At 49.3% G+C, this 26,053-nt stretch overlaps 1 protein-coding gene across 7 annotated transcripts in view; it reads left to right on the forward strand.

The window, feature by feature from the left end:
* The first annotated feature begins 603 nt into the window (after positions 1-603).
* ENTPD6 (ectonucleoside triphosphate diphosphohydrolase 6) overlaps positions 604-26,053 on the forward strand; it is a 30,683-nt gene continuing 5,233 nt past the window's right edge. For 2 of the 7 annotated variants that reach the window (XM_063720691.1, XM_054541657.2), the window contains exons 1-10: positions 11,455-11,523; positions 12,009-12,330; positions 14,788-14,864; positions 18,202-18,345; positions 19,820-19,895; positions 20,619-20,654; positions 21,594-21,682; positions 22,448-22,527; positions 23,310-23,374; positions 25,806-25,907. In XM_063720691.1, the coding sequence (XP_063576761.1) occupies positions 11,470-11,523; positions 12,009-12,330; positions 14,788-14,864; positions 18,202-18,345; positions 19,820-19,895; positions 20,619-20,654; positions 21,594-21,682; positions 22,448-22,527; positions 23,310-23,374; positions 25,806-25,907 (1,045 nt within the window). In that variant the 5' untranslated portion in view covers positions 11,455-11,469. Of the gene's footprint in view, positions 1,163-11,454; positions 11,524-11,832; positions 11,914-12,008; positions 12,331-14,787; positions 14,865-18,201; positions 18,346-19,819; positions 19,896-20,618; positions 20,655-21,593; positions 21,683-22,447; positions 22,528-23,309; positions 23,375-25,805; positions 25,908-26,053 lie in introns of those variants that run through there. The other 5 variants (XM_024238721.3, XM_024238720.3, XM_024238722.3 and 2 more) reach the window with 5 other exon arrangements.

The following is a 26,053-nucleotide window of genomic DNA, read 5'->3' on the forward strand; positions in this document are numbered from 1 at the left end:
TGAGGCAACAGAATCGCTTGAACCCGGGAGGCGGAGGTTGCAGTGAGCCGAGATCATGCCACTGCACTCCAGCCTGGGTGAGACCCTGTTAAAAAAAAAGAAAGAAAATGGGGTGAAGAAATGGGGGGGAGGGCGGATTTCATGAACCTGCCTACTATGATGTGGCTGCATTTCCATCACGCATTGTCCTAAAAAAAGAAAAAGAAAAAAATAAAATGTAGACGTGGAGGGATGGGGGAAATTGCACAGGCCGGTCCAGGCTGTGAGGCTGCCCCCTGCCGGGGACGACGAGGGCCAGCTCCGCCGCGCCGTAAGGAAACTGGCCAAGGGAACCCCTCGCATCTGGCGAGGGCCCGCCCTGAGACGCTCGGGGAACCAGACTGCCGAGCCCCCCCCCTCCCCCCCACTGTGGGCCGACGCCAGCCTGGCCGTGGACTGGAGAAAACCCCAAGCCCACCCGCGTAAACAGAAGCCGGCCGCCGCGCCTGCGCAGTTGGGAGCCCATACCCCGCCCGCGCCTGCGCAAGTGGGTCCCCGCGACCCCTACCTCCTCTCCCGCCTGCGCCTGCGCGGCTGGGTGTGTCCGCCCCGCCCAGCCTGTGACGCCACGTGCATGTGGGCGGAGCCCAGGCCCTAGGGAATCGTGGGGTCGTATCCCGCGGGTGGAGGCCGGGGTGGCGCCGGCCGGGGCGGGGGAGCCCAAAAGACCGGCTGCCGCCTGCTCCCCGGAAAAGGGCACTCGTCTCCGTGGGTGTGGCGGAGCGCGCGGTGCACGGTAAGCGGCGGGCCGGGGCCCTGGCGGGGGCGGCCCGGGATCACCGACTGCAGACGGGCCTCCCCACGCGGGCGCGCTGTGCTCCGGAGGACGGCCTCGGGGTCACTCGCACCCCGGGTCCCACCTCCTGCTGCCTTCCTGTCCAGACTCCATTAGGGCTCCCTGGACGTCTGGGCTCCGCTGACCGGTGGGGGGCAAGTCCAGTGTTTTGGGCCACAGGGCGGGTCAAACAGCAGGGGCCTCTAGCCCCAGGGGGCCCCAGCCCTGCTGCGTTCATTCATTCAGCCCGCTTTTGCGGACCCGCCCCCAGTCTGCGTCAGGGACAGGCCCCTCCGCTCCTGGATGAGCCCGGCGGGGAAGCTTCGCGTAGCAGTTTCTGGGAAACAGGTAGGATCAGGCCGCTCGTACAGGACTGAGGGTGTAAGGACGATTCACCGTGGCATTGGGGTGGTGTCCCGAGGAGCTCATAGGTAGGTGGTCGGGGCGGTTCTGCCCGAGCTGACCTGTGAGCCGCAGATGCCATGGACCGAGGGAGGGAGAGCCCCCGAGGTGGACAGACTAGACTCCTTCAGTGGAAAACATTCAACAGCCAGGAGACCGTGGAAGAGGAAGGAGAGATGGGAGGGCCCAGGGGAGCGTGGAAGGGAGGGTGTTTTTATTATAAGTGCACCTGTAAGTGCAAAGTGCAAAGGAAGCAGCCACCGGGAAGTGCCTGGGCAGCTCTGGGTGTCCCTCCAGGCACCTGTGTTCCAGCCTTACCTGAGCGAAGCCACACATCCCACGTCACACAGGATACGGGGAAGTCAGCCATAGCCTGCGGGCGGGGAATCTGAAACCTCGGGCGGGAGTTCCTTGGGAGAGGTGGATTACAAGGACTCTTCCTCTCACCCGCTGTGCAAGAGCCATGGGCGGCCGGTAGTCATTTTTGAAGGACCTGGCAAGCACGGTACAAATCTCAAAATTGCTTTTTGTCCCCCTCCCCTTGCCTTGGAGAGAGTGGCTGGCTAGTGTGTGTTTCGTCTGCCTCCTGAAGGTTCGGGTAAAGTACCAGGGAGATGGGCAGCCCTTTGTGTCAGGAGATCTGGAAGCGCCTCCCTTCCCACCGCCTCCTGTATAAAGGAAACAGCAGGTGGTGTTGACGGGCGGTTCACGCACCGGTTTTTGCCAAGGAGAGAAAAACCTATTGAAACCCACCAGGAGGATGAGTGGAAGTTTCTAATGTGCATCATTTTTTGATACAGCGTGCATGGCAGGCATTTGCATTCATGACCCTTCCGTGTACTTGAACTGAAAACCTGAAGAAACTGGCCAACAGATTAGGCAGCCATCAATCCACATCAGATGGCGTCTGTGTTTCCAAGAGGTGGCCTGCCATCCCCATCTCCTAGAAAGCCAACCAGGGGACAGGGCGGCTCCTACCACCGACAACACTGCTGTACCCTCAGATTCTCCTCTCTGACTCCTGCGTCCACCTGCTGGAGGGTAGCCTCGGCAGGAGCCACACCTCTCTGTTTGCCTGTGTGTACCCTACTTCCTACCCCTGCCTCCCGTCAGTCCCCACCCACTACTTTCCTTACAGCCTCATCCCACCCTCTCTCTCCTTTAAAGAACAGACTGAGATGACATTGTTTTCCTCAATGAGTCTTTCAGGGAGAACCTGATCAACACATTCACGCTGTGGTGTTAGTGGTTCCCACAGAAACCCCATTGCCTCTCCTGCAGGTTTCTCAGCCATGGGCAAACACCTTAACCTAGTGGAATGAAATTGGTGTTTAGATCTGGGCCACAGGTACATGGAGATGACCTGTTCCTTGGGGAGAGGGGATGGTGAACATGATTAGAACTCTTCTTCCCACCCTTGTGGAAGAGCAAGGCTGTTCCTGGTTCTGTGCTCTCTCAATACTGTGTTCTAGTTGGACTCTTGCTTTTGTCTTCCTGAACTTGGTGTGTAACTTCAGTAATTATGTCTATGTAAGGTATGTCTATGTATGTGAATGTTTTTTGGATCTCTAAAGTCGTCTTGTACTTACAGGGAAGGTGAAGTGATAAAGCACGTTCAATTTGGGGACTGAAGCCGGGGACTCTTGTGTGCTCCACCACACACTGACTGCAATCTCAGACAGTTCCGTTTACACACATTCCCAGGGCCTTGGTGCTGTCTTAGGGAAACCCAGGGCTGTGAGGCAGGCTTTGTGGGGCACTGGATACAGGGCATGGCACATAAAGGGTTTTTTTAAATGGGTAGACAATAAATAACGAGCAACTTTGCCTCTAAATTTAATATACCACCTGTGAATCTGATCATGCAGAATATGGTTCTTAGACTAACATAGGACATGATAAGACTTGATTATGGGCCAGGTGCGGTGTCTCACACCTGTAATTTCAGCACTTTGGGAGGCCGAGGTGGGCAGATCATTTGAGGTCAGGAGTTCAAGACCAGCCTGGCCAACATGGTGAAACACCGTCTGTACTAAAAATACAAAAATTAGCCGGGCGTGGTGGTGCATGCCTATAATCTCAGGTACTTGGGAGGCTGAGGCAGGAGAATTGCTTAACCTGGGAGGTAGAGGTTGCAGTAAGCCGAGATTGTGCTACTTCACTCCAGCCTAGGTGATAGGTGAGAGAGTGAGACTCTGTCTCAAAAAAAATAAAATAAAATAAAAAGTCTTGATTACATAAAGAGGATTTTATTAAACATATTCACAGTTGTAGGGTGTTACTATTGCTTTTTGTCCTCACTATTCATCCCTGGAGTGTTTCAGAACTTTCTCTATAAATACTGTAATTTAATTAAACATTTGATGATAACTTAGAAACCTGAAACTTTGGGTTATAGTCTGCTAAGGAAGGGAGGCTGTCGTGGTATGAGAGGTGCTACCTTGGAATGGACATTCCTAGTGCCACGTCTCTTGTCCCAGTCTCAGCTAACGTTGCCTGAATGTGCATCACTCCCAGTCCCAAGCGTGTCACCTCTCATAGGGTCCGTCCTATTTCTGGACGAGCCCCAAACCTGTCACCTCTCATAGGGCCTGTCCTGTTTCCCACTGATGTCCCGCTGGCATATCAAACTCAGCATGTCGAAAACCTGATCACTGTTGCCTCCTGCCAAACGGCCCCTTCCCAGATGACCTGTTTCAGTTCATGGCCATCACCCAGTCCTGTGGCATCTGTGATGTCTGCATCTTCCTCCTACTGCCCGTTCTCCCCCTCAGTACACTGCTGAGCCATCAGCAGACCCACTTCAACAGGTGCTGGCTGAGCAGCTGCTGGGATCTGGTTTTGTGTTGGGTGTTGGAGGTTCTGGGATGGGGGCTGGTCCCTACTCTTGGAGTAGGCGTCATCTAACCAGAGCCAGAGGGGCCTAGAAGAACTGCACATGTCATGTGCTATGGAAATGGCAAAGCAGCCAGCAGCCCAAGGGAGGAGCTCCGCCAGCACATTTCAGCAGGAAGAATCTTAGTAAGGCATGATCTGTCTCCTTCGTTGAGAGAGTAGGGCGTGAGTGTGATCAGAACTGTAAAACGTTTTGTATTTGACACAGTGGGTGGGTCCTGCCCTCTTTATCCCCATCCCTCACCCCACAGAGTGCCTTAAGTCCGATACCCACAGAACTTATTTCTGTTACCTGCCTGGCCTAGCCATTGAAGGATTTTAAAAGTTGCCATAAAATACACATAACACAAAAATGAGCAACGTAACCCTTTTTAAATGTACAGTTCTGTAGCATTAAGTGCATTCACAACCACCATCACCATCCGTCTCCAGAACTTTTTCATGTTCCCTGACTGAAACTCTTTACCCAATAAGTCCTCACGCACTGCCCTCAGCACCTGCTCTTCTACTCTCTGTCTGTATGATTTGACAGCTCTGTAACTCATGTAAGTGGAATCCTACAATATTTGTCTTTTTGTGACTGGCTTATTTCACTTAGTGAAATGCCTTTAAGCCTCGTCCATGTTGTAGCACGTGTCAGAATTTACTTCCTTTTTAAAACTGAATAATATTTCATTCAAAATTCAGTTCAGCTCTAAATTGAATTTTGTGTATCCATCGTGTCGATGGATGTTTGGATTATTTCTCACTTGTCTGTTGTGAATAATGCTTCAGTGAATGTGAGTGTGTAGATATCTCTTTAAGATCCTGATTTCAACTCTTTTGGAAGTGGGATTGCTGAACCATATGGTAGTTCCGGCTTTGATTTTCGGGGGAAGCTCCATGCTGTTTTCCAAGGCAGCTGCACCATCTGACTTTCCCACCAGCAGCGCACAAGGGTTCCAGTTTCTCCACATACTCACTAATACTTGTTATTTTCTGTTTGTTTGATAGTGGCTGTCCTAATATATGATGTGATAGCTCATTGCAATTTTGCATTTTGCTAATGATTCATGATGTTGAGCCTCTTTTTGTATGCTTTTTATCTGTTATTTTTTAATCAGATTGCTATTTTTGTGGTTGACTTTTAAGAGTTCTTTATATATTCTAATTATTAACCCCTTTCAGAGCAGATGTACTATTTACCTATTTTCTCCTGTTCTGTAGGTTGTGTTTTCATTTTGTTGATTGTTTCTTTTTCTGGGTAGAAGCCATTTAGTTAATGTAATTCCACTTGTTTATTTTTGCTTTTATTGCCTGTGCTTTTGGTGTCGTATCTAAGAAATCATTGCCAACTTCTTTATTATTTATCTTGGTGGAATTTGTGTTCAGGAATTTGTCCATTTCATCTAGGTTATCCAGTTTGTAGGCATACAGTTGTTCATAGTACTCTCTTATAATCATTTTTATTCCGTAAAATAGGTAGTAATGTCCCCTCTTTCATTCCAGATTACAGCTATTTGAGTCTCTTTCTTTATTCCTTAGTTAGTCTAGCTAAAGGTTTGACAGTTTTGTTGATTTTTGAATCAAATTTTAGTTTCATTTATTTTCTCTATTTTTCTATTCTCTATCCTCCTGTAATCTTTATTATTTTCCTCCTCCTTTTTTACTTTTTTTCTCCTCCTTTTTTCCTCCTCCTTTTTCTAGCTTTATGTTTAGTTTGTTCTTTTACTAGTTACTTAAGGTGTACAGTTAGGTTGTTTGTTTGAGCCCTTTCTTCTCTTCTAAAGCAAGTGTTTACCGCTGTACATTTCCCTATTGGCACTGTTTTTGCTGCATCCCATAAGTTTTGGAAGGTTGTGTTTTTGTTTTCACTTATCTCAAGGTATTTTCTAATTTTCATTATGACTTCTTCTTTGACTCTTCAGTTGTTTAAGATTGGACTGTGCTGAATTTCCACATAATTGTGAATTATCCAGTTTTCCTTCGGCTGTTGATTTTTGGTGTCACCACATTGTGACTGGAAAAGAGGCTTTGTATGGTTTGGGTTGTGTAAAATGCATTAAGGCCTGTTTTGTAGCCCACCGTCTGGCGTTGCATGTAGGGCGCTCCGTTACACTCTTGCTCTGTAGTGTCGTTTGAGTCCTCTGTTTATTGATCTTCTGTCTCATTTTTCTGTCCATTATTCAAAGTGGGACATTTCAGTCTCCTAGTATAATAATATTACTATTATTGATAGTTGTCTATTTCTTTTCAATTTTATCAGTGTCTGGTTCATATATTTAGGGGTTTTGATGTTTACTGCATATATGTTTATAATTGTTTTATATTCCTGGTGAATTGACTATTTTATCATAATATAATGTACTTGTCTCTTGTGACAGTTTTTGACTTAAAGTCTCTTTTGTCTGATACTGGTACAGCAACCCCTGCTCTCCTTTGGTCACTCTTTGCATTGACTCTTTTCCATTCTTTTACTTTCAGCCCATATGTGTTCTTAGATCAAAAGCGAGTTTCTTGTAGATAGAATATACAGCTGACCTTTGAACAACATGGGTTAGGGATACCAACCCCTCACTTGCAGTTGAAAATCCAAGTGTAACTTCAGTCTAGAATGCAGTGGTGCAATCATGGCTTACTGCAGCCTTGAACTCCAAGGCTCAAGTGATCCTCCCACCTCAGCCTCCCCAAGGAGCCTGAGACTACAGGCGCACACCACCATGTCCAGCTAATTTTTTTATTTTTTGTAGAGACAGTGTCTCCCTATGCGCCCAGGCTGGTCTCAAACTCCTGGGCTCAAGAAATCCTCTCACCTCTGCCTCCCAAACTAGTAGCCTACTGTTGAAGAAGCCTTACTGATAACATAAATAGTTGATTAACACATAGTTTGTATGTTATATGAATTATAATCTGTATTATTACTATAAGGTAAGCTAATGAACAGAAAATGTTATTATAATAAGAAATCATAAGAAAGAGAAAATGTATTTGCTATTTATTAAGTGGAAGTGGATTATCATAAAGGTCTTCATCTTCTTTGTCTTCATGTTGAGTAAGCTAAGGAGGAGGTGAAAGAGGAAAGGTTGATCTTGCTGTCTCAGAGGTGGCAGGAGTGGAAGAAAATCTGGATATAAGTAGACCTGCACAGTTCAAACCCATGTTGTTTGAGGGTCAGCTGTAGTCAGGTCTTGTTTTTTAATCTATTCTGTCAATCTGTGTCTCTTGATTAAGGAGTTAATCCATTTATATTTAAAGTAATTACTCATAGGGAAGGACTTGTTTTTGCTATTTTGTTATTTGTATATATTTTATAGCTTTTTTGTCCTTCATTACTACCTTCTTTTGTATTTAGTTGATTATTTGTAGGTTCCGTTTTTGATTCCCTTCTCAGTTCCTTTTGTGTATATGTTACAGACATTTCCATTGTGGTTACAACCATAGGGATTACATACATAACAGCCTGAAGTTATAGCAATCTATTTTAAATTGATATCAACTTAATTTCAGTCAGACACAGTAACCTCTCCTTTACAATTCCATCTACCCCCACTTTGTTATTGATGTCACAGATTACATCCATTTATATTGGGTATGTACCCATTAACATAAACCTGTAATTATTTTTATGCATATATCTTTTAAATCCTGAAGAAAATATTAAGTAGTGTTGCAGACCAATTGTACACTAATACTAGTTTCTATATTTGTCACTCCATTTGCCTTTGCTGGAGTTGTTTGTATTTTCTTACAGCTTTTAGCTGCTGTCTAGTGCCCTTTTGTTTTAACTTCCAGGACTCCCTTTAGCAGTCTGATAGGGCAGATCTAGTGGCAATGAACACGCACATCTTTTATTAATCTGGAAGTGTCTTAATTTCTCCCTCATTTGTGAAGGACAGTTTTGCTGAATATAGAATTCTCTGTTGACGGATTTTTTTTTTTTCTTTTAGCAGTTTGGGGGTATCATCCCACTGCCTCTGGCCTCTGAGGTGTCTGCTAAGACATTGGCTAACAGTGTTATTGAGGATTCTTTGTACATGATGAGCCATTCTTTTGCTGCTTTCGATATTCTGCCTTTGTCTTTACACAGTTTGATTATATTGTGTCTTCGTGTTGGTCTCTTTGGGTTTATCTTTTGTGGGGTTTACTGAGCTTCTTGGATGTTTATATTCATGTCTTTTGTCAAATTTGGGAGGTTTTTAACTATTCTTTCTTCACATAATTTATCTGCCCCATTCTCTTCTCTTTCTTAGCCTTCCATAATGTGCATGATGCACGTGAGGGAGGCCCCTAAGTCCCTGAGGCTCTGCTCACTTTCCTCATTCTTTTTGCTCCTCTGACTTGATATTTTCAAATGTCCTATGTTCAAGTTTGCTGATTCCTCTACCGACTCAAATCCCCCTGGTCAGAGTTTTCAGTTCAGTTTTGTATTTCTCAGCTCCACAATTTCTGTTTGATTCCTTTTTATAATTTCTCATTTTGTTGTCATATGTTGTTTTCTTGATTTCTTTTCATTCTTTATCTGTTTTCCTTCAGCTCTTTTAGCATATTTAAGATAGTCATTTTTAATTCTTGGTCAAGTACATCCAGTGCCTGCATTTCTTCAGGGATGGGTTCTACCACTTCATTTTCTTCCTCTGAATGAGCTGTGTTTTCCTGTTTCTTTGTATACCTTGTGATTTTTTTGCTGAACATTGGGCATTTGAAAAACAGCTCCTTGTCCCAATCTTTGAAGACTAACTCTGTATTGGGAATGGCCCCCACCAAATAGCAGGATCTGTCTAAGCGTGGGGATCAGCTCTGGATGAAGGCCAAAGTCTCCTCTGGTTTCTTCTGAGGATGCATCTTCCCTGGGCCTGTGTGTGTGTTTTTTTCAATTTCCCCATATTCGTGGCTGTTTTAAAATCTCTTACTTTCATTATGAATACTTTCAAGCTTCCCTTTGGAATATACCAAGAAATGCATTTGGAGTTACCTTGGTTTTCCTATCATTGTAAATTTAGATTCTGGAATTGGGGTTTGGTGGTGTGATGTGTTGCTCACATGTGGCCAGAACTCCTGTTCCTAAAAGGACTTTGAGATCAAGGAACACATATTTAATCTCCCCTTTATGCCTTGGTTTTAGTTCCTCTTTCCAAGTTGAATAACCAATTTTTCATTGCTGTTTTGTTTAAGTTGGTGCTCTGAAGCTTAATCTCAGTACCCTTAACTCTGAATTGTCGAATTTTGATAAAATGTGTGCCCTTTTTTTGTTTTTGGTAAGAGAAAGCAGGTCTTAATGTCTGCCGGAACACAATTTATTTGCCTTGTTGGCTCCATTAAACTTTTACAAAGCTTTAAATATGTATATATATCTTACTTTCCCAAAGTCTCCCCCAGTCCCTCCTTGGGCCTCAGATGTTCTACTGTATTTCTCACCTGTCATTCTTGCCTCAGGTATGCGTGGGGCTATAGTCATCCTACAGCTTTTCCTAGCAGTGCCCACAACCACTTCCCTGACTTCCTACCTGGGTTCTGAGCTCAGAGTCAGGTGAAACAGAGATCTGTTCCTCAGGCAGCCCAAGACAGATTAGGATGTTGCAGAAACGTCCGCTCCGCTCCCTCCAGTTCAAGGGAAGGAATTGGGAACCTGGCTGCTGCTTTCATCAGGCGGCGCCGTGCTGGGGAGGCCTGGGGCAGGGGTGAGTGAAACACTCCAGAGTTCCTGACATCCTGAATATGGCTGCTTCTGGGCTGGGCATTCTCTTGGTTGCTGTAGATCGTTGCCTGTTTTGCAGAGCTCCTATGCAATATTTTAACCAGTCTCTAGTTGTTTTTAGTGTTTCTCTGTGGGGGAACGAGGGCCTTTGAGCTTCCTCTTTTGCCATCTTGCTATGTCCTCTCCCTGTTTATGGATTTTCTACAGGACTCTGTTGTGTGTCTGGTGACATTATAGAAGGTGCGGGGTGGAGGAGCAGCCTCTTCCATTCTAGAGAAGTGCTTGGATGCCATGCTGGGCAGCAGCAGCACAAGACAAGCTGAGTCCCTGCCCTGGGGGCTCATGGCCTAGCGGGGAGACACAGACCTACAGGAATCAGGTCTATGAATACTGGTTTCATCACTGCTGGTGGTGGGTAAAGGGAGCTCAGAGAGTGCGTGATGGGGCATGTGGAGGTTGGGGGCATCCGGGAAGGGGGTGGCAGTGACATTTCAGTGGAGGTTTCAGAATGAAGACACGGTGCCAGGGTGGTGGGACAAGTATTCTGGGAATGCATATCAGTCTGTGCCAGGGGCCTGAGGCAGGGAGAGGCTGAGTTCTAGGGGCAGAAGAAGGCACTGTTCTCAGAGCACTGTGGGCAAGGAAAAAAGAGGAGTGCGATGAAGCCGCAGGGGCCGGCAGGGACAGGCCCAGGCAGAGGCTGCAACATGATCCTGAGAGCTGTGGGAAGCTCCCGAGTGTGGTGGGACCCAGGCCCAGAATAGGGCTGGGGAGGGGCTGCACCTTGGCACCTGCCAGGAGAGCCTTTTTGCAGCCCTGCCCATGGCAGATGCTCAGGGAAGGGTGGTTTTTCCTGTCTCCTGCGCCAGTGTGGGTGGCCAGGCCACTGGTGAGGCCTCTCCCCTCAGCACGGGGCACTGTGGCAGTGCTTGTCTTACCTCTCTGGGCCTGAGGATATCCAGCTGTGGCCACAGGCAGGACCTCAGGAAGGAGGGGCCAGGAATGGCCTGCTCCCCGTGCTTTGCCCCACGGGCCCTGTCCTTCCATTCTGCTGTGCCCAAACAGCCTCAGGCAGCACAGGTCGCCACGGGCTTGCCCCTTTGATGCTACTGCCCCCTCCTCAGCAGTGCAGCCATGCTGTCCTTGGTTCCACAGAGATGTCACCTCCTGCTGCCCTTCTGTAAAGCCCGCGTGTGGCACGTGCTTTCTCTGCAGCCTGTTCTGAGCACACTGAATCCCCAGCATCACGAGGGGCTCTCCAATGAGCAGCCCCACCTTACAGATGAAACTGGTCCCCTTGAGGGGCATGCTGCCCACTGTCACACGTGGCTGTGGGCAGAGCCGGTGCCACTTCCAGCCCGGCACCCTCCTGACCCGTGCTCCCCTAGGAGTGGCCACTCACCAGGACCGACTGAGAGAGTGAGGGAGGGACAGGCTGATGGACGTTCCCAAGGTTGGGGGCCCTAGAGTCAGCCCGCACTTCTTGTCCTTTGAAGCCTCAGGTTCCCACATGCTGCCTCGCACTGGAGCAGCCAATGAAACTTGAACAAATGCTTTCGTTTTGGGTATATCGAAACAAAAATAATGGCACCCAGTGAATTTATTTTGCTACTCTAGTAGAATTTTTGTAGGCTTTGGAAGTACACAGACATTATTTTCTCCTTGGCAGGAATGGGCTATGTGAATGAAAAAAGGTATCTGTTATGAAACTTCCAGAAAAACAAGCTACATTTTTCAGGTTTGTCTGGGGCTCTCAGTAGTTGCCCAAGGGACGGAGTTTAAACCTTTCAAAAAGTAAATTGCGTGAATAGAAGTATAACTGAGGATTGAAAGACTGAATCAGATACGCTCTTCTGTTCCCATGAACAGTTTGGGAACACCATTTACATATGGCTTTTTTTACGTAAATCTCCATGTGTCCCAAGCTGGTGGGACCCTCCCTTAGAGGAGCCAGCCACTGTGGTCTGTGCGCCAGGTCAGCACCTGCAATGTGTGCAACCTTGAGCAGGCCGTCCTGCCTTTATAAACCTCAGTTCCTCTTCCGTAGGATGGGGATCACACCTTCTGGAATAATTATGAGGATCAAATGAAGCTTCTGATTCCTGGGGGGAACACGGAGCAGTTTCAGGTTGAACATTTTGTCCCTGGACCTGGGGATGTCTGACTCTTCTTGGATCCTGGCACCCTAACGTGCTTTTCCTGCCTCTCCCCCCTTCCCGCCAGCAGCCGCAGCACGGTCCTTGGCAAACAAGGATGAGAAAAATATCCAACCACGGGAGCCTGCGGGTGGCGAAGGTGGCATACCCCCTGGGGCTGTGTGTGGGCCTGTTCATCTATGTTGCCTACATCAAGTGGCACCGGGCCACCACCACCCAGGCCTTCTTCAGCATCACCAGGGCAGCCCCGGGGGCCCAGTGGGGTCAGCAGGCCCACAGCCCCCTGGGGACAGCTGCAGACGGGCACGAGGTCTTCTACGGGATCATGTTTGATGCAGGAAGCACTGGCACCCGAGTACACATCTTCCAGTTCACCCGGCCCCCCAGAGGTACCCGCCTCTCATGGCAGGGCTCTCGGGATCTCCTCCCCTATGCTACGGTGTTGGCCGGGTCCCCTGCCACAGACTCACCTGGGAGGTTGTCTAAATGCAGTTTCCCAGAGGTGCTGACGCCGGTGTGGGCTGGGGTCCAAGCATCTGAATTTCCGGGGAGTCCCAGATCACTCTTACACTAGTGAGTGGTGACCATGCTGAAGGGCAGCTGAGACCTTGAGGTGTTTGGTGGCCTGTCCCCTCCCCACATTCACCAGCAGGTCAGGTGGCTAGGACCATGATTTAGGCCAGTGGTTGTGTTTGGGGCTTTGTGGGGAGTTCAGGCAGGAAGTATCCCCAGATTCAGTCCCATGGGAGCCAGAACATCAGGAAAGTCAGATAAATAGCAAAGGCTTCTGGGCTTGACCGGGAGCTGCCAGGTGGGCCAAGATGGCCAGGGGCAACAGCCGAGAGGGGTCTCAGCTGGAGAAGGGAGCTGGAGCCTGGGCTCCGTTGGCTATGCTTCCAGGGTGGGCCTCAGGCCGGGGTGGGCGGCTTCTCTTGAGGGGTCCCCCTCGCCACCCGGTTCCTCTGCTCTCCGACCACCCTCTTCCCTTGGTTCCCTGATGCCTCTCTCGTGCCCGTGCCCCTGAGGTTCGCCCTCCGTGTCTCTCTAGCCGTAGCCAGTGAGAGTTTGCAGCCCCTGTCAGGCAGGTTCCCTGGGTGTCTCACACTCTTCTTGGCTGACCTGGAATCTGTGGGGTAGACACCATCGTGGCATTGCACAGTTCTGCTGGTGCTGGACACTTCTAGCTGCTGTCTCCAAAGCTGAGTGGTATATTTTATTTACTTTTGACTCCATCTGCTTTATTTTTTAACTTATTACAGTAGTGAAATATTTAGATGCCATATCTGCTTATTTCTAAAAGTGGCTTCAAAGCCTGTAATCCCAGCTACGTGGGAGGCTAAGGCAGGAGAATCGCTTGAACCTGGTAGGCAGACGTTGCAGTGAGCCAAGATCACACCATTGTACTCCAGCCTGGGCAACAAGAGAGAAACTCAATCTCAAAAAAAAATTTTTTTTAAGTGGAACTTTTAAAAAATTAATAATTAATTAAAAAGGAAAGCTTCTTCGAAGCTAAGTGTGCAACAGACATCAGCCTGCGATGCTTTTGGAGCCACGTCCCAGGGTTTTCTCTTTGGAGAGAAAAGACTTTGCAAAAAGTTTTGTCCGTGATCTTTTCTGGTCCAGTCTTCATGTCTGAATTTAGTATGCCTCCTTATTGTACGCACAAGTTCATACCACTCCTAATAATTTAAAACACTCCATTTTTTAAAATGAAGAAGAAACCCTAATCTTGAGAACCCTTTAATAAATTCATTTCAGAATCAAGGAAATGGTGTTCCTATTTTCAGTTTGGAGTCACTTATCCTATTCCTCTGTTTATTGAATTGGCAAGAATTAACTGTTAAAATTTAACACTGATACAGTTGTTTTGTATGTAAATTATCTTCAGTAAAGTTGAATTTTTATTTTTTATTTTGTTTTTATTTTTTTGAGACAGAGTCTCGCTCTGTTGCCCAGGCTGGAGTGCAGTGGTGCGATCTTGGCTCACTGCAACCTCTGCCTCCCGGGTTCAAGTGATTCTCCTGCCTCAGCCTCCTGAGTAGCTAGGACTACAGATGCCCATCACCACGCCCAGCTACTTTTTGTTTTTTTTTTCTTTTTTCTTATTTTTATTTTTATTTTTATTTTTTTTGAGACAGAGTCTTGCTCTGTCGCCCAGGCTGGAGTGCAGTGGTGCGATCACCGCTCACTGCAAGCTCTGCCCCCCGGGTTCATGCCATTCTCCTGCCTCAGCCTCCCGAGTAGCTGGGACTACAGGCACCCGCCACCACGCCCAGCTAATTTTTTTGTATTTTTAGTAGAGACAGGGTTTCACCATATTCGCCAGGATGGTCTCGAACTCCTGACCTTGTGATCTGCTCACTTTGGCCTCCCAAAGTGCTGGGATTACAGGCGTGAGCCACCATGCCCGGCCATAAAGTTGGATTCTTAAAAAGTAAAATGCAGGGCACATAGCTTGCACCTGTAGTCCCAGCTACTCAGGAGGCTGAGATGGGAGGATTGCTTGAGCCCAAAAGTTCAAGACCAGCCTGGGCAACATAGCAAGAGCCCTTCTGTTTAAAAAAATTAATTATAATAAATATAATCTTTAAAAAATAATTATAATAAATATAATTTTAAAAAAATAATTAAGAAGTAATGTTCTGGCCAAGACATTAGGTATTATACTCATCTTGTTCTGATGAACAAAGAGTCAGAATTTAGACAAGGAATAGCTGAAGGGCCCCTGCCACTTGGGGATTGGTCTGTGTTAGTGTCTGTCTTTAAAAAGTGTGGCTAGTCGTGATTGTATGTGTTCTCATGTGTGTATTCATAGTTGTACCCTTTTCAACATGTTTTCCCCTTAGAAACTCCCACGTTAACCCACGAAACCTTCAAAGCACTGAAGCCAGGTCTTTCTGCCTATGCTGATGATGTTGAAAAGGTAAGGATCCTCTCCCATGTCTCCCTGTTCAACTGCGGAATGTCTTCAAGCCAGTTCTTTTCCTTTGAATGTGGTAGGCTGTCTTCACAAGGGAAGGGGGCTTTGACAGTGCTGCCTGGGCATTTCATGCCATTTGGGATGGTCAGAAGAGAGAAGGTGTGCAGCACGTGAGCCCAGAGGAGAACGCGCCCCCACCTGGCTCCATCCTCTGACTCCACCGTGCCAGCGCTCACTTCTCCAACCTGGGGGTCCCGAGGTCTTGGTACAGGTCAGAAGCACAAATCCTGCAAACTTACAAAAATCATTATTTGACAGTTTGCTTATTCAAATTTTTACACTAATTTAGTCTTGTGAATTTTGCATAATACATTTTTAATTTTTTGTTGTGGTTTCTGATTGCAGATAGCAAACATTGACTGAAAAAAAAAAATTAATGTTGGCCGAGCATGGTGGCTCACAATTGCAATCCCAGCACTTTGGGAGGCTGGGGCAAGAGGATCTCTTGAGCCCAGGAGTTCAAGACCAGCCTGGGCAACAGAGTGAGAACCCTATTTCTACAAAATTTAAAAATTAGCTAGGCATGGTGGTACACACCTGTCATCCCAGCTACTTGGGAGACTGAGGTGGGAAGATCACTTGGGCCTGGGAGGTCAAGGCTACAGTGAGCCATGATTGTGCCACAGGTGACAGAGTGAGACCTTATATTTAAAGAAAAAAGTTAAAAACATATTACAGGCCAGGCACAGTGGCTCACGCCTGTAATCCCAGCACTTTGGGAGGCTGAGGTGGGTGGATCACCTGAGGTCAGGAGTTCGAGACCAACCTGGTCAACATGGTGAAACCTCGTCTCTACTAAAAATACAAAAATTAGCCAGGCATGGTGGCGCACGCCTGAAATTCCAGCTACTCAGGAGGCTGAGGCAGGAAAATCACTTGAACATGGCAAGTGGAGGTTGCAGTGAGCTGAGATTATACCACTGTATTCCAGCCTGGGGGACAGAGTGAGACTCTGACCCCATCCAAAAGAAATGTATTATGCAAAATCCACAAAACCAAATAAATGGAAATTTAACTAAAATTGTCAAATAATGATTTATGTAAGTTTGTAGCATTGCTACTTCTATCTAAAGTCCTTAAAGCTTACAGCTGCACTAATGCAGGATGCCTGATTTTCTACCGAGGCACTCAAAAATGGGCTATGGAGAGAGTTGTAACTTCCATTTGTTTCAAGCATTTCTTAAGTCATGAGCTAGTACATTGCTCTTGTCCACAAATGTGTCATGGTCTCAGACAATGTAGTTCAAGCCTTGCTTTCCTGTAGCTTAGTTAAAAAAGAAATTGAAATTAGTGATTCTAGAGTGACCTTACAGTTAAACCTGATTAAATTAGATAAATTTAGAATAAGCTCCTAAGATTTTTAAGGCCTTACTTGTTTGAGTAGGTGACACACATTCAAGTGGGAGAGATGTCCACGCTCCCCAGGGTGACAGCACAGATGTCCCTCCTACTACAGGCTGCCTCGGAGGCCCACATCCTGGCTCTTAGCATCCTTTGAGGCTGGTTGATGTGTATGTAAACAGAGTCATCTGTATTCTTCTCCCCATTTTTACTTCATACCCATGGTGGTGTCCACACCGAGGCCTTTGACTTTGCTGCTGAGCGGGATAATTGGAGAGCGTTTATGTCGGCATGTGCAGAGCCTCCTTAGTTTTTTTGGCTGAATGTTATTGCATGGATGCTGCACACTTACCTCATGGAACCAGTCCCCTTCTGAAGGACATTTAGATAATGTCCAATCTTTCTCTCCTGACAGTAGAAAAAGGCTGCACCTGACACATACTTCATTACCCACACATGCAAGGGGCATCGCTCAGATGAATTCTCTATTTTTTTTCCCTGAGATGAGGTCTCTCTCTGTCACCCAGGCTGGAGTGCAGTGGCACAATCACAGCTTACTGCAACCCTGCCTCCTGGGCTCAAATGATCCTGCCACCTCAGCCTCCCAAGTAACCGGGACCATAGGTGCACACTGCAATGCCCGGCTCATGTTTAAATGTTTTGTAGAGATGGACATCTTGCTGTGTTGCCCAGGGTGGTCTTGACCTCCTGGGCTCAAGTAATCCTGCCACCTCAGCCTCCCAAGATGAATTATTGGAGTGGGATTTCTGGATAGGAGGAACGTGTTTTTCCCTTGGACAGATGCGACCCACGTGTCCCCACAGAATTGCACCTGTCTACAACACCCGGCCACATTCCCAGGCCTTCACTTTCATGCACACACTGACATAGGGCCTTATCCAGCCTTGGATTCTGGATCCAGCACTCTGCCAGGTGAAGTGGCTCCTCGATGTAGGTATCATGGGGTTTAGTGCCAGGAGGGACCCCAGAATTGCCTAGTGCCACACCTTTGCAATGTCCAGCGGAGCTGAGGCTCACCTGAGATCGCCCGTGAGGATTGGCACAGGTCTGGATGTGGGCTTGGGTCACCAGGCTGCAGTAGAACAGCAGGCTTATTCTCCTGACCTGTCCTCCCCCTGCCATGTTTCACCTGGTCCCTGTGTTCCCACACATCTGCCAGTACCACTTGCATCACTGTTTCCTGCAGATTTTGAAAATCAGAAAAAAAATATTTATAAAAGCAAGGGCCAGGGATGGTGGCTGACATCTCTGATCGTAGCAATTTGGGAGGCTGAGGCAGGAAATGGCTTGAGGCCAGGAGTTCAAGACCAACATGGGTAACACAGAGACAGTGTCTCTATAAGAAGTTTTTTGTTGTTGTTGTTTTTGTTTTGTTTTGTTTGAGATGGAGTCTCACTCTGTCACCCAGGCTGGAGTGCAGTGGTGCCATCTCAGCTCACTGCAAGCTCCACCTCCTGGGTTCATGCCATTCTCCTGCCTCAGCCTCCCGAGTAGGTGGGACTATAGGCGCCCACCACCATACCCGGCTAATTTTTTGTATTTTTAGTAGAAACGGGGTTTCACCCTGTTAGCCAAGATGGTCTTGATCTCCTGACCTTGTGATCCGCCCGCCTTGGCCTCCCAAAGTGCTGGGATTACAGGCGTGAGCCACCATGCCTGGCCAGAAGTTTTTAAAAATTAGTCGGGCATGGTGGCTCACGCCCTTGTCCCAGCTACTTGGGAGGCTGAGGAAGGAGGATCACTTGAGCCCAGGAATTCAAGGCTGCAAATGAGCTGTGATCAAGCCACTTCACTCTAGCCTGGGCAACACAGTGAGACTGTCTCCAGAAACCAAAAAAACCCAAAAGGGTGGAAGCAGCACGTGTGACCCTGTGTGCTGCATTTGACAGACCCTGCTTTGCTCTTACCACGTTCACAGAGCGCTCAGGGAATCCAAGAACTACTGGATGTTGCTAAACAGGACATTCCGTTCGACTTCTGGAAGGCCACCCCTCTGGTCCTCAAGGCCACAGCTGGCTTACGCCTGTTACCTGGAGAAAAGGCCCAGAAGTTACTGCAGAAGGTGAGCCTGGCCATTCCCCATTGCCATTAGCCAGCCCTCAGGGGCACCTGATGACTGAAAACACCTGCTGTCTCACCAGTGCCGCACCATCAGGCAGGACACAGATGCTTCTGAAGAAAAGTTTGCAGCATCACTTTTAGGTGGAGGGATGGTGGGCAGATGATGCTTTGTTCCTTGTGACATTTAAGGTTATTCGTGTTTTCTAGAGTGAATCCATGTTTTATAATAAGGAAAGCAACTTGATTTTAGAAGTGTACTGTGGGCCAGGCACGGTGGCTCATGCCTGTACTCCCAGTAATCTGGGAGGCCAAGGTGGGCGAATCATTTGAGCCCAGGAGTTCAAGGCCAGCCTGGCCAACATAGCGAGACCCCATCTCTACCAAAAACACAAAAATTAGCTGGGCATTGTGGTGCATGCCTGTCATCCCAGTTACTTAGGAAGCTGAGGTGGGAAAATCAATTGAGCCCAGGAGGTCAAAGCTGCACTGAGCTATGGTTATGCCACTGAACTCTAGCCTGGGCAGCAGAACAAGACCTTGTCTCAAAAAAATAAATAAAAATAAATAAAAGTGCATGGTGCCTTCAAGGGACTTGATCCTGGTCAGAAGTTCGTGTGTGCTGAGCCCCGGTGCTGCAGCTGTAGCCTGCTTGTTCCCCATGTCAGCTGCTCATCCTGCTCCTGGTCCGATGTTCAGACGTGACTGTCGAAGCGACCCTGTGGCCTCTCCCAGTCCCGGCACGTCAGGGCCAGTGTGTCCCCAGCTGCCCAGCTTTCCGCAGTGGGTCCTCCTCACCCTCCGTGCTGCCTCCACCCGTTTACCTGCAGGAGGAGGGCACAGGGCACGCCTGTCAGGGTCCGTCACAGGGTTGGATTGTGCACACGTGCAGGTGGGGTGTGCAGAGGTGCTGAAGCTTCTGTGGGTAGATCTTGCTGAAACGTGGGCAAGGAAATACCCCCCGAGGCCAGGGCCCTGGTGAAGGTGGCCGTCTGCCTTGGGGGGCTTCCGGCTCCTTTATCTCACATCCCAAAGCAGGGCAATGTTTGGAGCCCAGCAGGCCCAGTGTGCCCCAGCTTCCCCAGGTCTATGCAGCCCCCAGAGCCCTTCTAAGCCCCAGCGGGCTTAGGACAGGGTCTCCAGGGCAGCATGGGCCTCAGCGAGCCCTAGCGGTGGATTAACTTGCAATGGATTAGAGAGGCCTGAACACACTCACAGAACATGGCAGGTGCCCCTGGGGTTTTGTTACTGCCTGCCAATAGCATGATGCAAAACCCTTAACCATAAATTCTAAAGGATGAAGAAAGCCGGTCTCAGTGCAGTGGTATTTACAACTAATTGATCACAACCAGTTACAGATTTTTTTGTTCTTCTCCACCCACACTGCTTCACTTGACTGACTAGCTAGCTAGCTAAATAAATAAATATATTCATTCATTCATTCTAAAGGATGAAGTAACGTCTCTCTTTACATTTAGGTGAAAGAAGTATTTAAAGCATCGCCTTTCCTTGTAGGGGATGACTGTGTTTCCATCATGAACGGAACAGATGAAGGTAAATGGCTGGAAGCACCTCTGTACAGTGGGGCTGTGCAGTGAGGTGGGCGGGAGCAATCCTGCTGCTTCTAACCATCCCCCACCCTGCCCCGCCCCATGTGGGAGCCTCCTCCCCCATCAGGTGCTCAAGTAAAGAATCATGGCTGTTACAGCCCCGTTGTGATTCACAATTGACATGTCACAAAAGAGTCAGTGTCAGAGACAGATTATCATCTTGACCAACCCCAAACCTGGCATGAATGAAGCTTCTAAAAACATTGTGTTTTTAGTTTTAAGAACATTTGGAGAGAATCTCCAGTTGCCACCACATTTAGAATGTTGTTGTGTTGTTAATTCTAAGAGACATTTAAGGTTCCTCACTAGCTCCTGATAGGTCTTCAATATGACCTTGAGAGTGAGTGTGTATGGAGGAGGAAGGGGAGCACTGGGTTCTTTTTCTGCTTCTTCCAAAAAGAGGAGGCCAGTAATAACCGGAGGAGAGACGCAGCATTTGGTGAAGTGCTTTAGGATTCAGCGTGCTATGTCCCAGGACAGCCGGCCATAAGCTGCTGGATTCATTTATGAGAAATGCACCTCTCTGCCGATGATCCGAAGGCTGAGTGCAGTGCAGAAGTGATCCCATTATGCTCCCCAGATCTGCAAATAGTCATTTAACGGTCCTGTGTGTTATGTTGTCAGCATCTCAAGTGATTAAAATAATGCCTGTGACACTCTCTTGCAGGCGTTTCGGCGTGGATCACCATCAACTTCCTGACAGGTGTGTGCACACTGCATCACAGAGGCTAGCCAATCACAGATGCCTGCAGAGGGCTCGGCTGGGCCTTTCGAGAGCAGGAGCCTCATTTCTGCTCTTTAAGATAACCCCTCAGGGTTTGGCAGTGTTGCTGACTGACCACAGGGTGTTGGGGATGGGTGGGGTCACCCACCTGACTCACAGGTGTAGATGCTAGGAGTGGGGTGCTTCTCTGCAGGTCTGGGGCATTTTTCTCCCAGCACAGCCCCTGCCCTGTCCCCTGCAGAACATCCACCAGGACCCCCATCCTCTCATTTCTAAGAGAAGTAACGAATCAAACCAGTCATATCTTCCAATATTGAATGTGATGTGAATGCTATTCACCTTCTAATTGGATTCCTCTGCTGTAGGTGGAACAGGGAACAGAAACATCTGTTTTTAGAAACAAGTGACAAGGAGTCATTTTTCTTAGTGCACGTGGATTTTTGTCCCTTTGCTGGAATTATGGGAAAGAGCAGTGTTTCTGTTGTACGGACAAAAAGGAAAGAAGTTTCCTGTCAGGTTTGCCCATTTGCCACTTTGGGGGATAGAAATGTTAAGAGGTGGGTTGGGAGCCTCCGCCTGAGATGCTCTGGGGAGTGGAGATGGGCTGATCAGAGCAGGGCCCAGCTCTTCCTGGGAGCTAAGCCAGCGGCCTCCCTCCCAGCTGATACAGCAGTTTCAGTATCTCCCCTGAAGGTTCGTGCTGTCCTGTCAGGATCCAAATTAAACCACAGCTGGTGGAGCCATTACTCTTGTCCCTTAGATATATAATGTACCCTTAAATGGAGATTTGTCAATAGCTGAGCTACTTCTCTGTCTTGTTTTTCTTTCCCCTGAGGGCCTGGCTTTCACCCTGGCTTTTCTGCGGTTCTCGCGATCTTACTAACGCCCCCTGTGCTGTTTTTGCTTGCTGTGCTCCAGGCAGCTTGAAAACTCCAGGAGGGAGCAGCGTGGGCATGCTGGACTTGGGCGGAGGATCCACTCAGATCGCCTTCCTGCCACGCGTGGAGGTAACAAGCCCTGCCGACCACAGCGCTCTTCCCACCCCGAGGCCACCCCCCCATGGGGGTGCAGGGTGGGGCCTGCCGAGGTGCTGCGGAGTGGGGTGAGGGGTGGGGTTAGCCAGGCCTCTGGATCCCTGCGGTCATTTCCTCTTCTGAGAGCTGGACTCACTCACAGATGATGCTTCTGGCTTGGAGTTTTAATTCCACCAGGAAAAAAGCCAAAAACAGAAATTTGGTCTTTAGAGGGGTGATAAATTAGAGAATAACTGGAAACGTTTGGGCCAGAGGATATGAAGTGCTACCTCCCTCCCCTTCAGGGTTCCGAAAGGAACAAGAGCAGAAAGATTTCGTCCAGTTCATAGGTTGGGAGGGAGCTTCCAGCCTTTTCAAGATAAATATCCTAAAGGAGATGAAAACACTTCCCATTGAGGCATCTGCTGCTTTAAAAACAGTTCCCTCCTCACCCACTCATCCTCCTGTTATGGGTAGTTTTCCATGGAAGGGTGGGCTTGTAGGTACTGATATGATCGTCGCCGTGTCTGGGCCGTGTTTGTCAGCATGGGAGAGGTTGCCTGTGGGAAGGAAGCACCGTTCTTCACTGGGATATTGGCTCCTTATTGCCTGCTCCTGTCTCGTAGCCAGCGGCCTAGTGAACAGCTCATTTAATTGGCTGCACCTGACCATCCCCTTTCTTTCAAATGAATTCAGTGGGTGGAGGAGAATTTTCTAGAAAGACCAGCAGGAAGCATAGTTACCCTCGTTCTTCTCCAGGGCACCCTGCAGGGCTCCCCACCCGGCTACCTGACGGCACTGCGGATGTTTAACAGGACCTACAAGCTCTATTCCTACAGGTCTGCTTTCGGGAACGGGCATAGGGAGGCGCCATGGGGTGGGTATGCAGCTCCCGGGGCCTCGCATGGCCCTCTTGAGGTCATGTATGGCAGATCTGGGAATCCCTGTGCTGGGAATCCACCCAGACCTCTCTCTCCTCCTCCTCCTGCCGCCTCTGTCCTCCTCCTTCATCCTTTAATGTGTCTACAGTATACGCACATTAACCCAGACCTCTCTCTCCTCCTCCCGCCTCCTCTGTCCTCTTCTTTCATCCTTTAATGTGTCTACAGTATACGCACATTAACCCAGACCTCTCTCTCCTCCTCCCGCCTCCTCTGTCCTCTTCCTTCATCCTTTAATGTGTCTACAGTATACCCACATTTCTCCTTGTGCACATTCCTCCATGTGTGCTTATTCTGCTCTACTTTGGAGAAGGTTTGAGAAGTGGGAGGAACCATGGGCCACACAGGAGTGTTCCGGGCCACCGATTGCCACGTGCAGGCTTCAGTCGATTCTTGTTATAAAGCAGGAGCATCCCAGACTGGTGTCGAGTTGGTCCCACTCACCACAGTGTCTGCAGCTCTTGGATGAGCTCCTCCCGTATGATAGGCCCTCATGTGTTGAATTAATTAGCTAAGTTTCCTCAACTCTACAGAAAGAGGCTTTTAGAAGGAGCAGAGAAGCTCACTAACTGCCTTGCTGCAAGCTCCCCCTTCCCCACTCGGGCTGGGTCTCAGAGGTGAGCCTGCCATGCCCTGTACCTGCCATGGCAGCCGCCCTCACTGAGGTGTCGTTCCCACAGCTACCTTGGGCTCGGGCTGATGTCGGCACGCCTGGCGATCCTGGGCGGCGTGGAGGGGCAGCCTGGTGAGTGGACGTGTTGCCCCGGGCCCGCTCTCACAGCCTCTGCCCTCCATTCTCAGTGGGAACGAAGAGCCCCTTGGGAGGGCAGCAGCTTGTCCCTGCGGGAGAGGTCCCTCCACCCCTCCCACCCCACTGCTGTCCCGCTGCATGCTGGGCACCCAGCCAGGCCAGGGCACGCGAGTGGAGGGGTGTGCTGCAGATCTTGTTGGTGGCACCCTGATGGGGCAGGAACCCAGGGTGGTGTTGTACCTGTCCACCTTCCAAGGTATTTCTTTCTTTATTTTGAGACGGTGTCTCACTCGCTCTGTCACCCAGGCTGGAGTGCAGTAGCATGATCCCAGCTCACTGCAGCCTCTGCCTCCGGGGTTCCAGCAATTTTCATGCCTTCGCCTCCCCAGTAGCTGGGACTACAGATGTGTACCACCACGCCCAGCTAATTTTTGTATTTTTAGTAGAGATGGGGTTTCACCATGTTGGCCAGGATGGTCTCGAAATCCTGCTTTCAAATGATTGCCTGCCTTGGCCTTCCATAGTGCTGGGATTACAGGCGTGAGCCACGACACTGAGCCCCAAGTTACTTTTTAAAAGATGCTGATGAAATCCCTTCTGAAGCACTGAGCTGAAACTGAGGGAACCAGGGAACTGCACACTCATCCCCTACGTTGGGAGCTGGCTTTAGGGATGTGAAGACAGGACCTTGTACAGACAGCACAGGAGGGCCGTGGTGGGTGCTGGGCTCTTGCCGTCAGGGAAAGGTTTTCTCTCTCGCTCATGATTCCAGCCTTGCAAGAACATCCCTCCTCCCTTGCTCAGCGAAGGGTCACGAAATGTGGGCTTGGTCCTTCCTGAGACATGGAGTTGACCTGGGGACGCAGCCTGAATCAGGGCCAGGGCCTCTGCTCCTTATAATGGGCATCACAGCAGGCATGGACTCTTAGGAGATCTCAGGATTGCCATGGTCTGCTTCAGGGGCGGGAGCACGGCCCTGAGGCTGGTGGTGCCTCTCTTCCCTGATGGAACTGGCCGGGCCACAGAGGCCTTCCCAAGGCCTTAGTGTCTGATGCGTGTATGAGGCGCTCACCAGCACCCACGTGTGCTCCAGCCAAATGCCCTTACCTCAGCCCCCAGTGCCCCATTGGCCCAGCACCCCTGCCCACCTCTTCCAAGGGCCTGCTATCTGACAGGGTAGGATGTTCAACCGGAATTTTCATTCTCCCGTGCACGCCCTACTTCAATTTTTTCTTTCAAATCCTGGTGTTTATCTTCATAATGGGATTTCTTTTGTTGCAAACAAAAACCATGTCGATGTCTCAGAAACACCTGCAGCCCTTATTCTGGGGCCAAAAAACACCTATTATTTAGCCAATGAGAAAAGGCAGGTACCTCTTTGCCCCTTGTGGTTCCCAGGGAGTCGTGGCTCAGACCTGAGTCCTCTCACACCCAGCAGAGCAGCAAGAAGGTCTCATGGTCTCCTCGTCAGGCTGTACAAAGTGCCTGTTTTGGACATTTCGGGGCGGTGAGGACCCAGGAGAATGAGTCTCTGTTTTGTTACCGGTTATTGCATAACAGACCCCCCCAAGTAGAGTGAAAGAACAGCAAACAGCAGTCACGGCTGGAATCTCACGGCAGACCGCACAGGCTCATCTGGGCAGCACCTCCACTGGGGTCCTGGGGATCCATGCACGTGCCTGTGGCTGTGCACAGACCCCCCCGCTGGGGTCCTGGGGTTCTGTGCACGTGCCTGTTGCTGGGCAGCTGTCTAGACCTGGGCGCTCTTCCACATGGCCTCGCCCCAGCAGAGCAGCCTGGGATGCTTTTGTGGTGGCTTCAAAAAAGGAAGGCTACCCTGAGGCCACCATTTCCTGCCCATTCCATCAAGGAAAGCAGGTCCAGGCCAGAGTCCAGGGATGGGACCAGCACCTTTCGATGGGACAGCAGCCTGCCATCCTCGAAGGGTGATACTGGGGCCAGCCCTGGGACCAATACGCTTCCTTTGCTTGTTTTGAGCCCCCGGCTTGTGTGTATTGGAGCAGCAGATTCCATTCAAGGCATGGTGGCACCTGGTGGCACTTGTCCTGGCCCTGCCACCAACCTACCAGTTACTCACAGCCTCAGTCACCTGTAAAACTGGGTAATGATGGCTCCCCTCCTAGGAGGACTGTCGTCACACTTCACTGAACAGCCCTTGGCCCAGTGCCTGGCACCCGGCGTGCCCAGGGCCGTGAGCTGGGCATGGTCCTGATAGCGGTGTGCTTCCTGGCCAACGAGGCTTTGCTGCCGCTTCCCAGGGAGGTGTTGCCTTCCCAGTGGACCTGGAAGCCACTCAGGTTCCCCCATCCTGTGTCAAGCCAGGGCCTCTGCGACTCCTAGCTCAGCCCTAGACCATGGCGTTGATATACCTTCCTTTCTCTTTCCTTTTTCATCTCTGTTTCAGCTAAGGATGGAAAGGAGTTGGTCAGCCCTTGCTTGTCTCCCAGTTTCAAAGGAGAGTGGGAACACGCAGAAGTCACGTACAGGGTTTCAGGGCAGAAAGCAGGTACGGGGAGGGTTGCTGCTTGTTGGGTTCTGCGGGTGAGGGTGGCGGCCTCCTCTCCCCCTTGCCTTTCCCACATCCCATGGGACATTCCACAGGGGGCTCCTGACATCTCTTTGAAGAGCCTGTGCCTGCCCTGGAAGTGAAGG

This window comes from Pongo abelii, chromosome 21 (assembly GCF_028885655.2).
Source record: "Pongo abelii isolate AG06213 chromosome 21, NHGRI_mPonAbe1-v2.0_pri, whole genome shotgun sequence".
NCBI classification, from domain to species: domain Eukaryota; kingdom Metazoa; phylum Chordata; class Mammalia; order Primates; family Hominidae; genus Pongo; species Pongo abelii.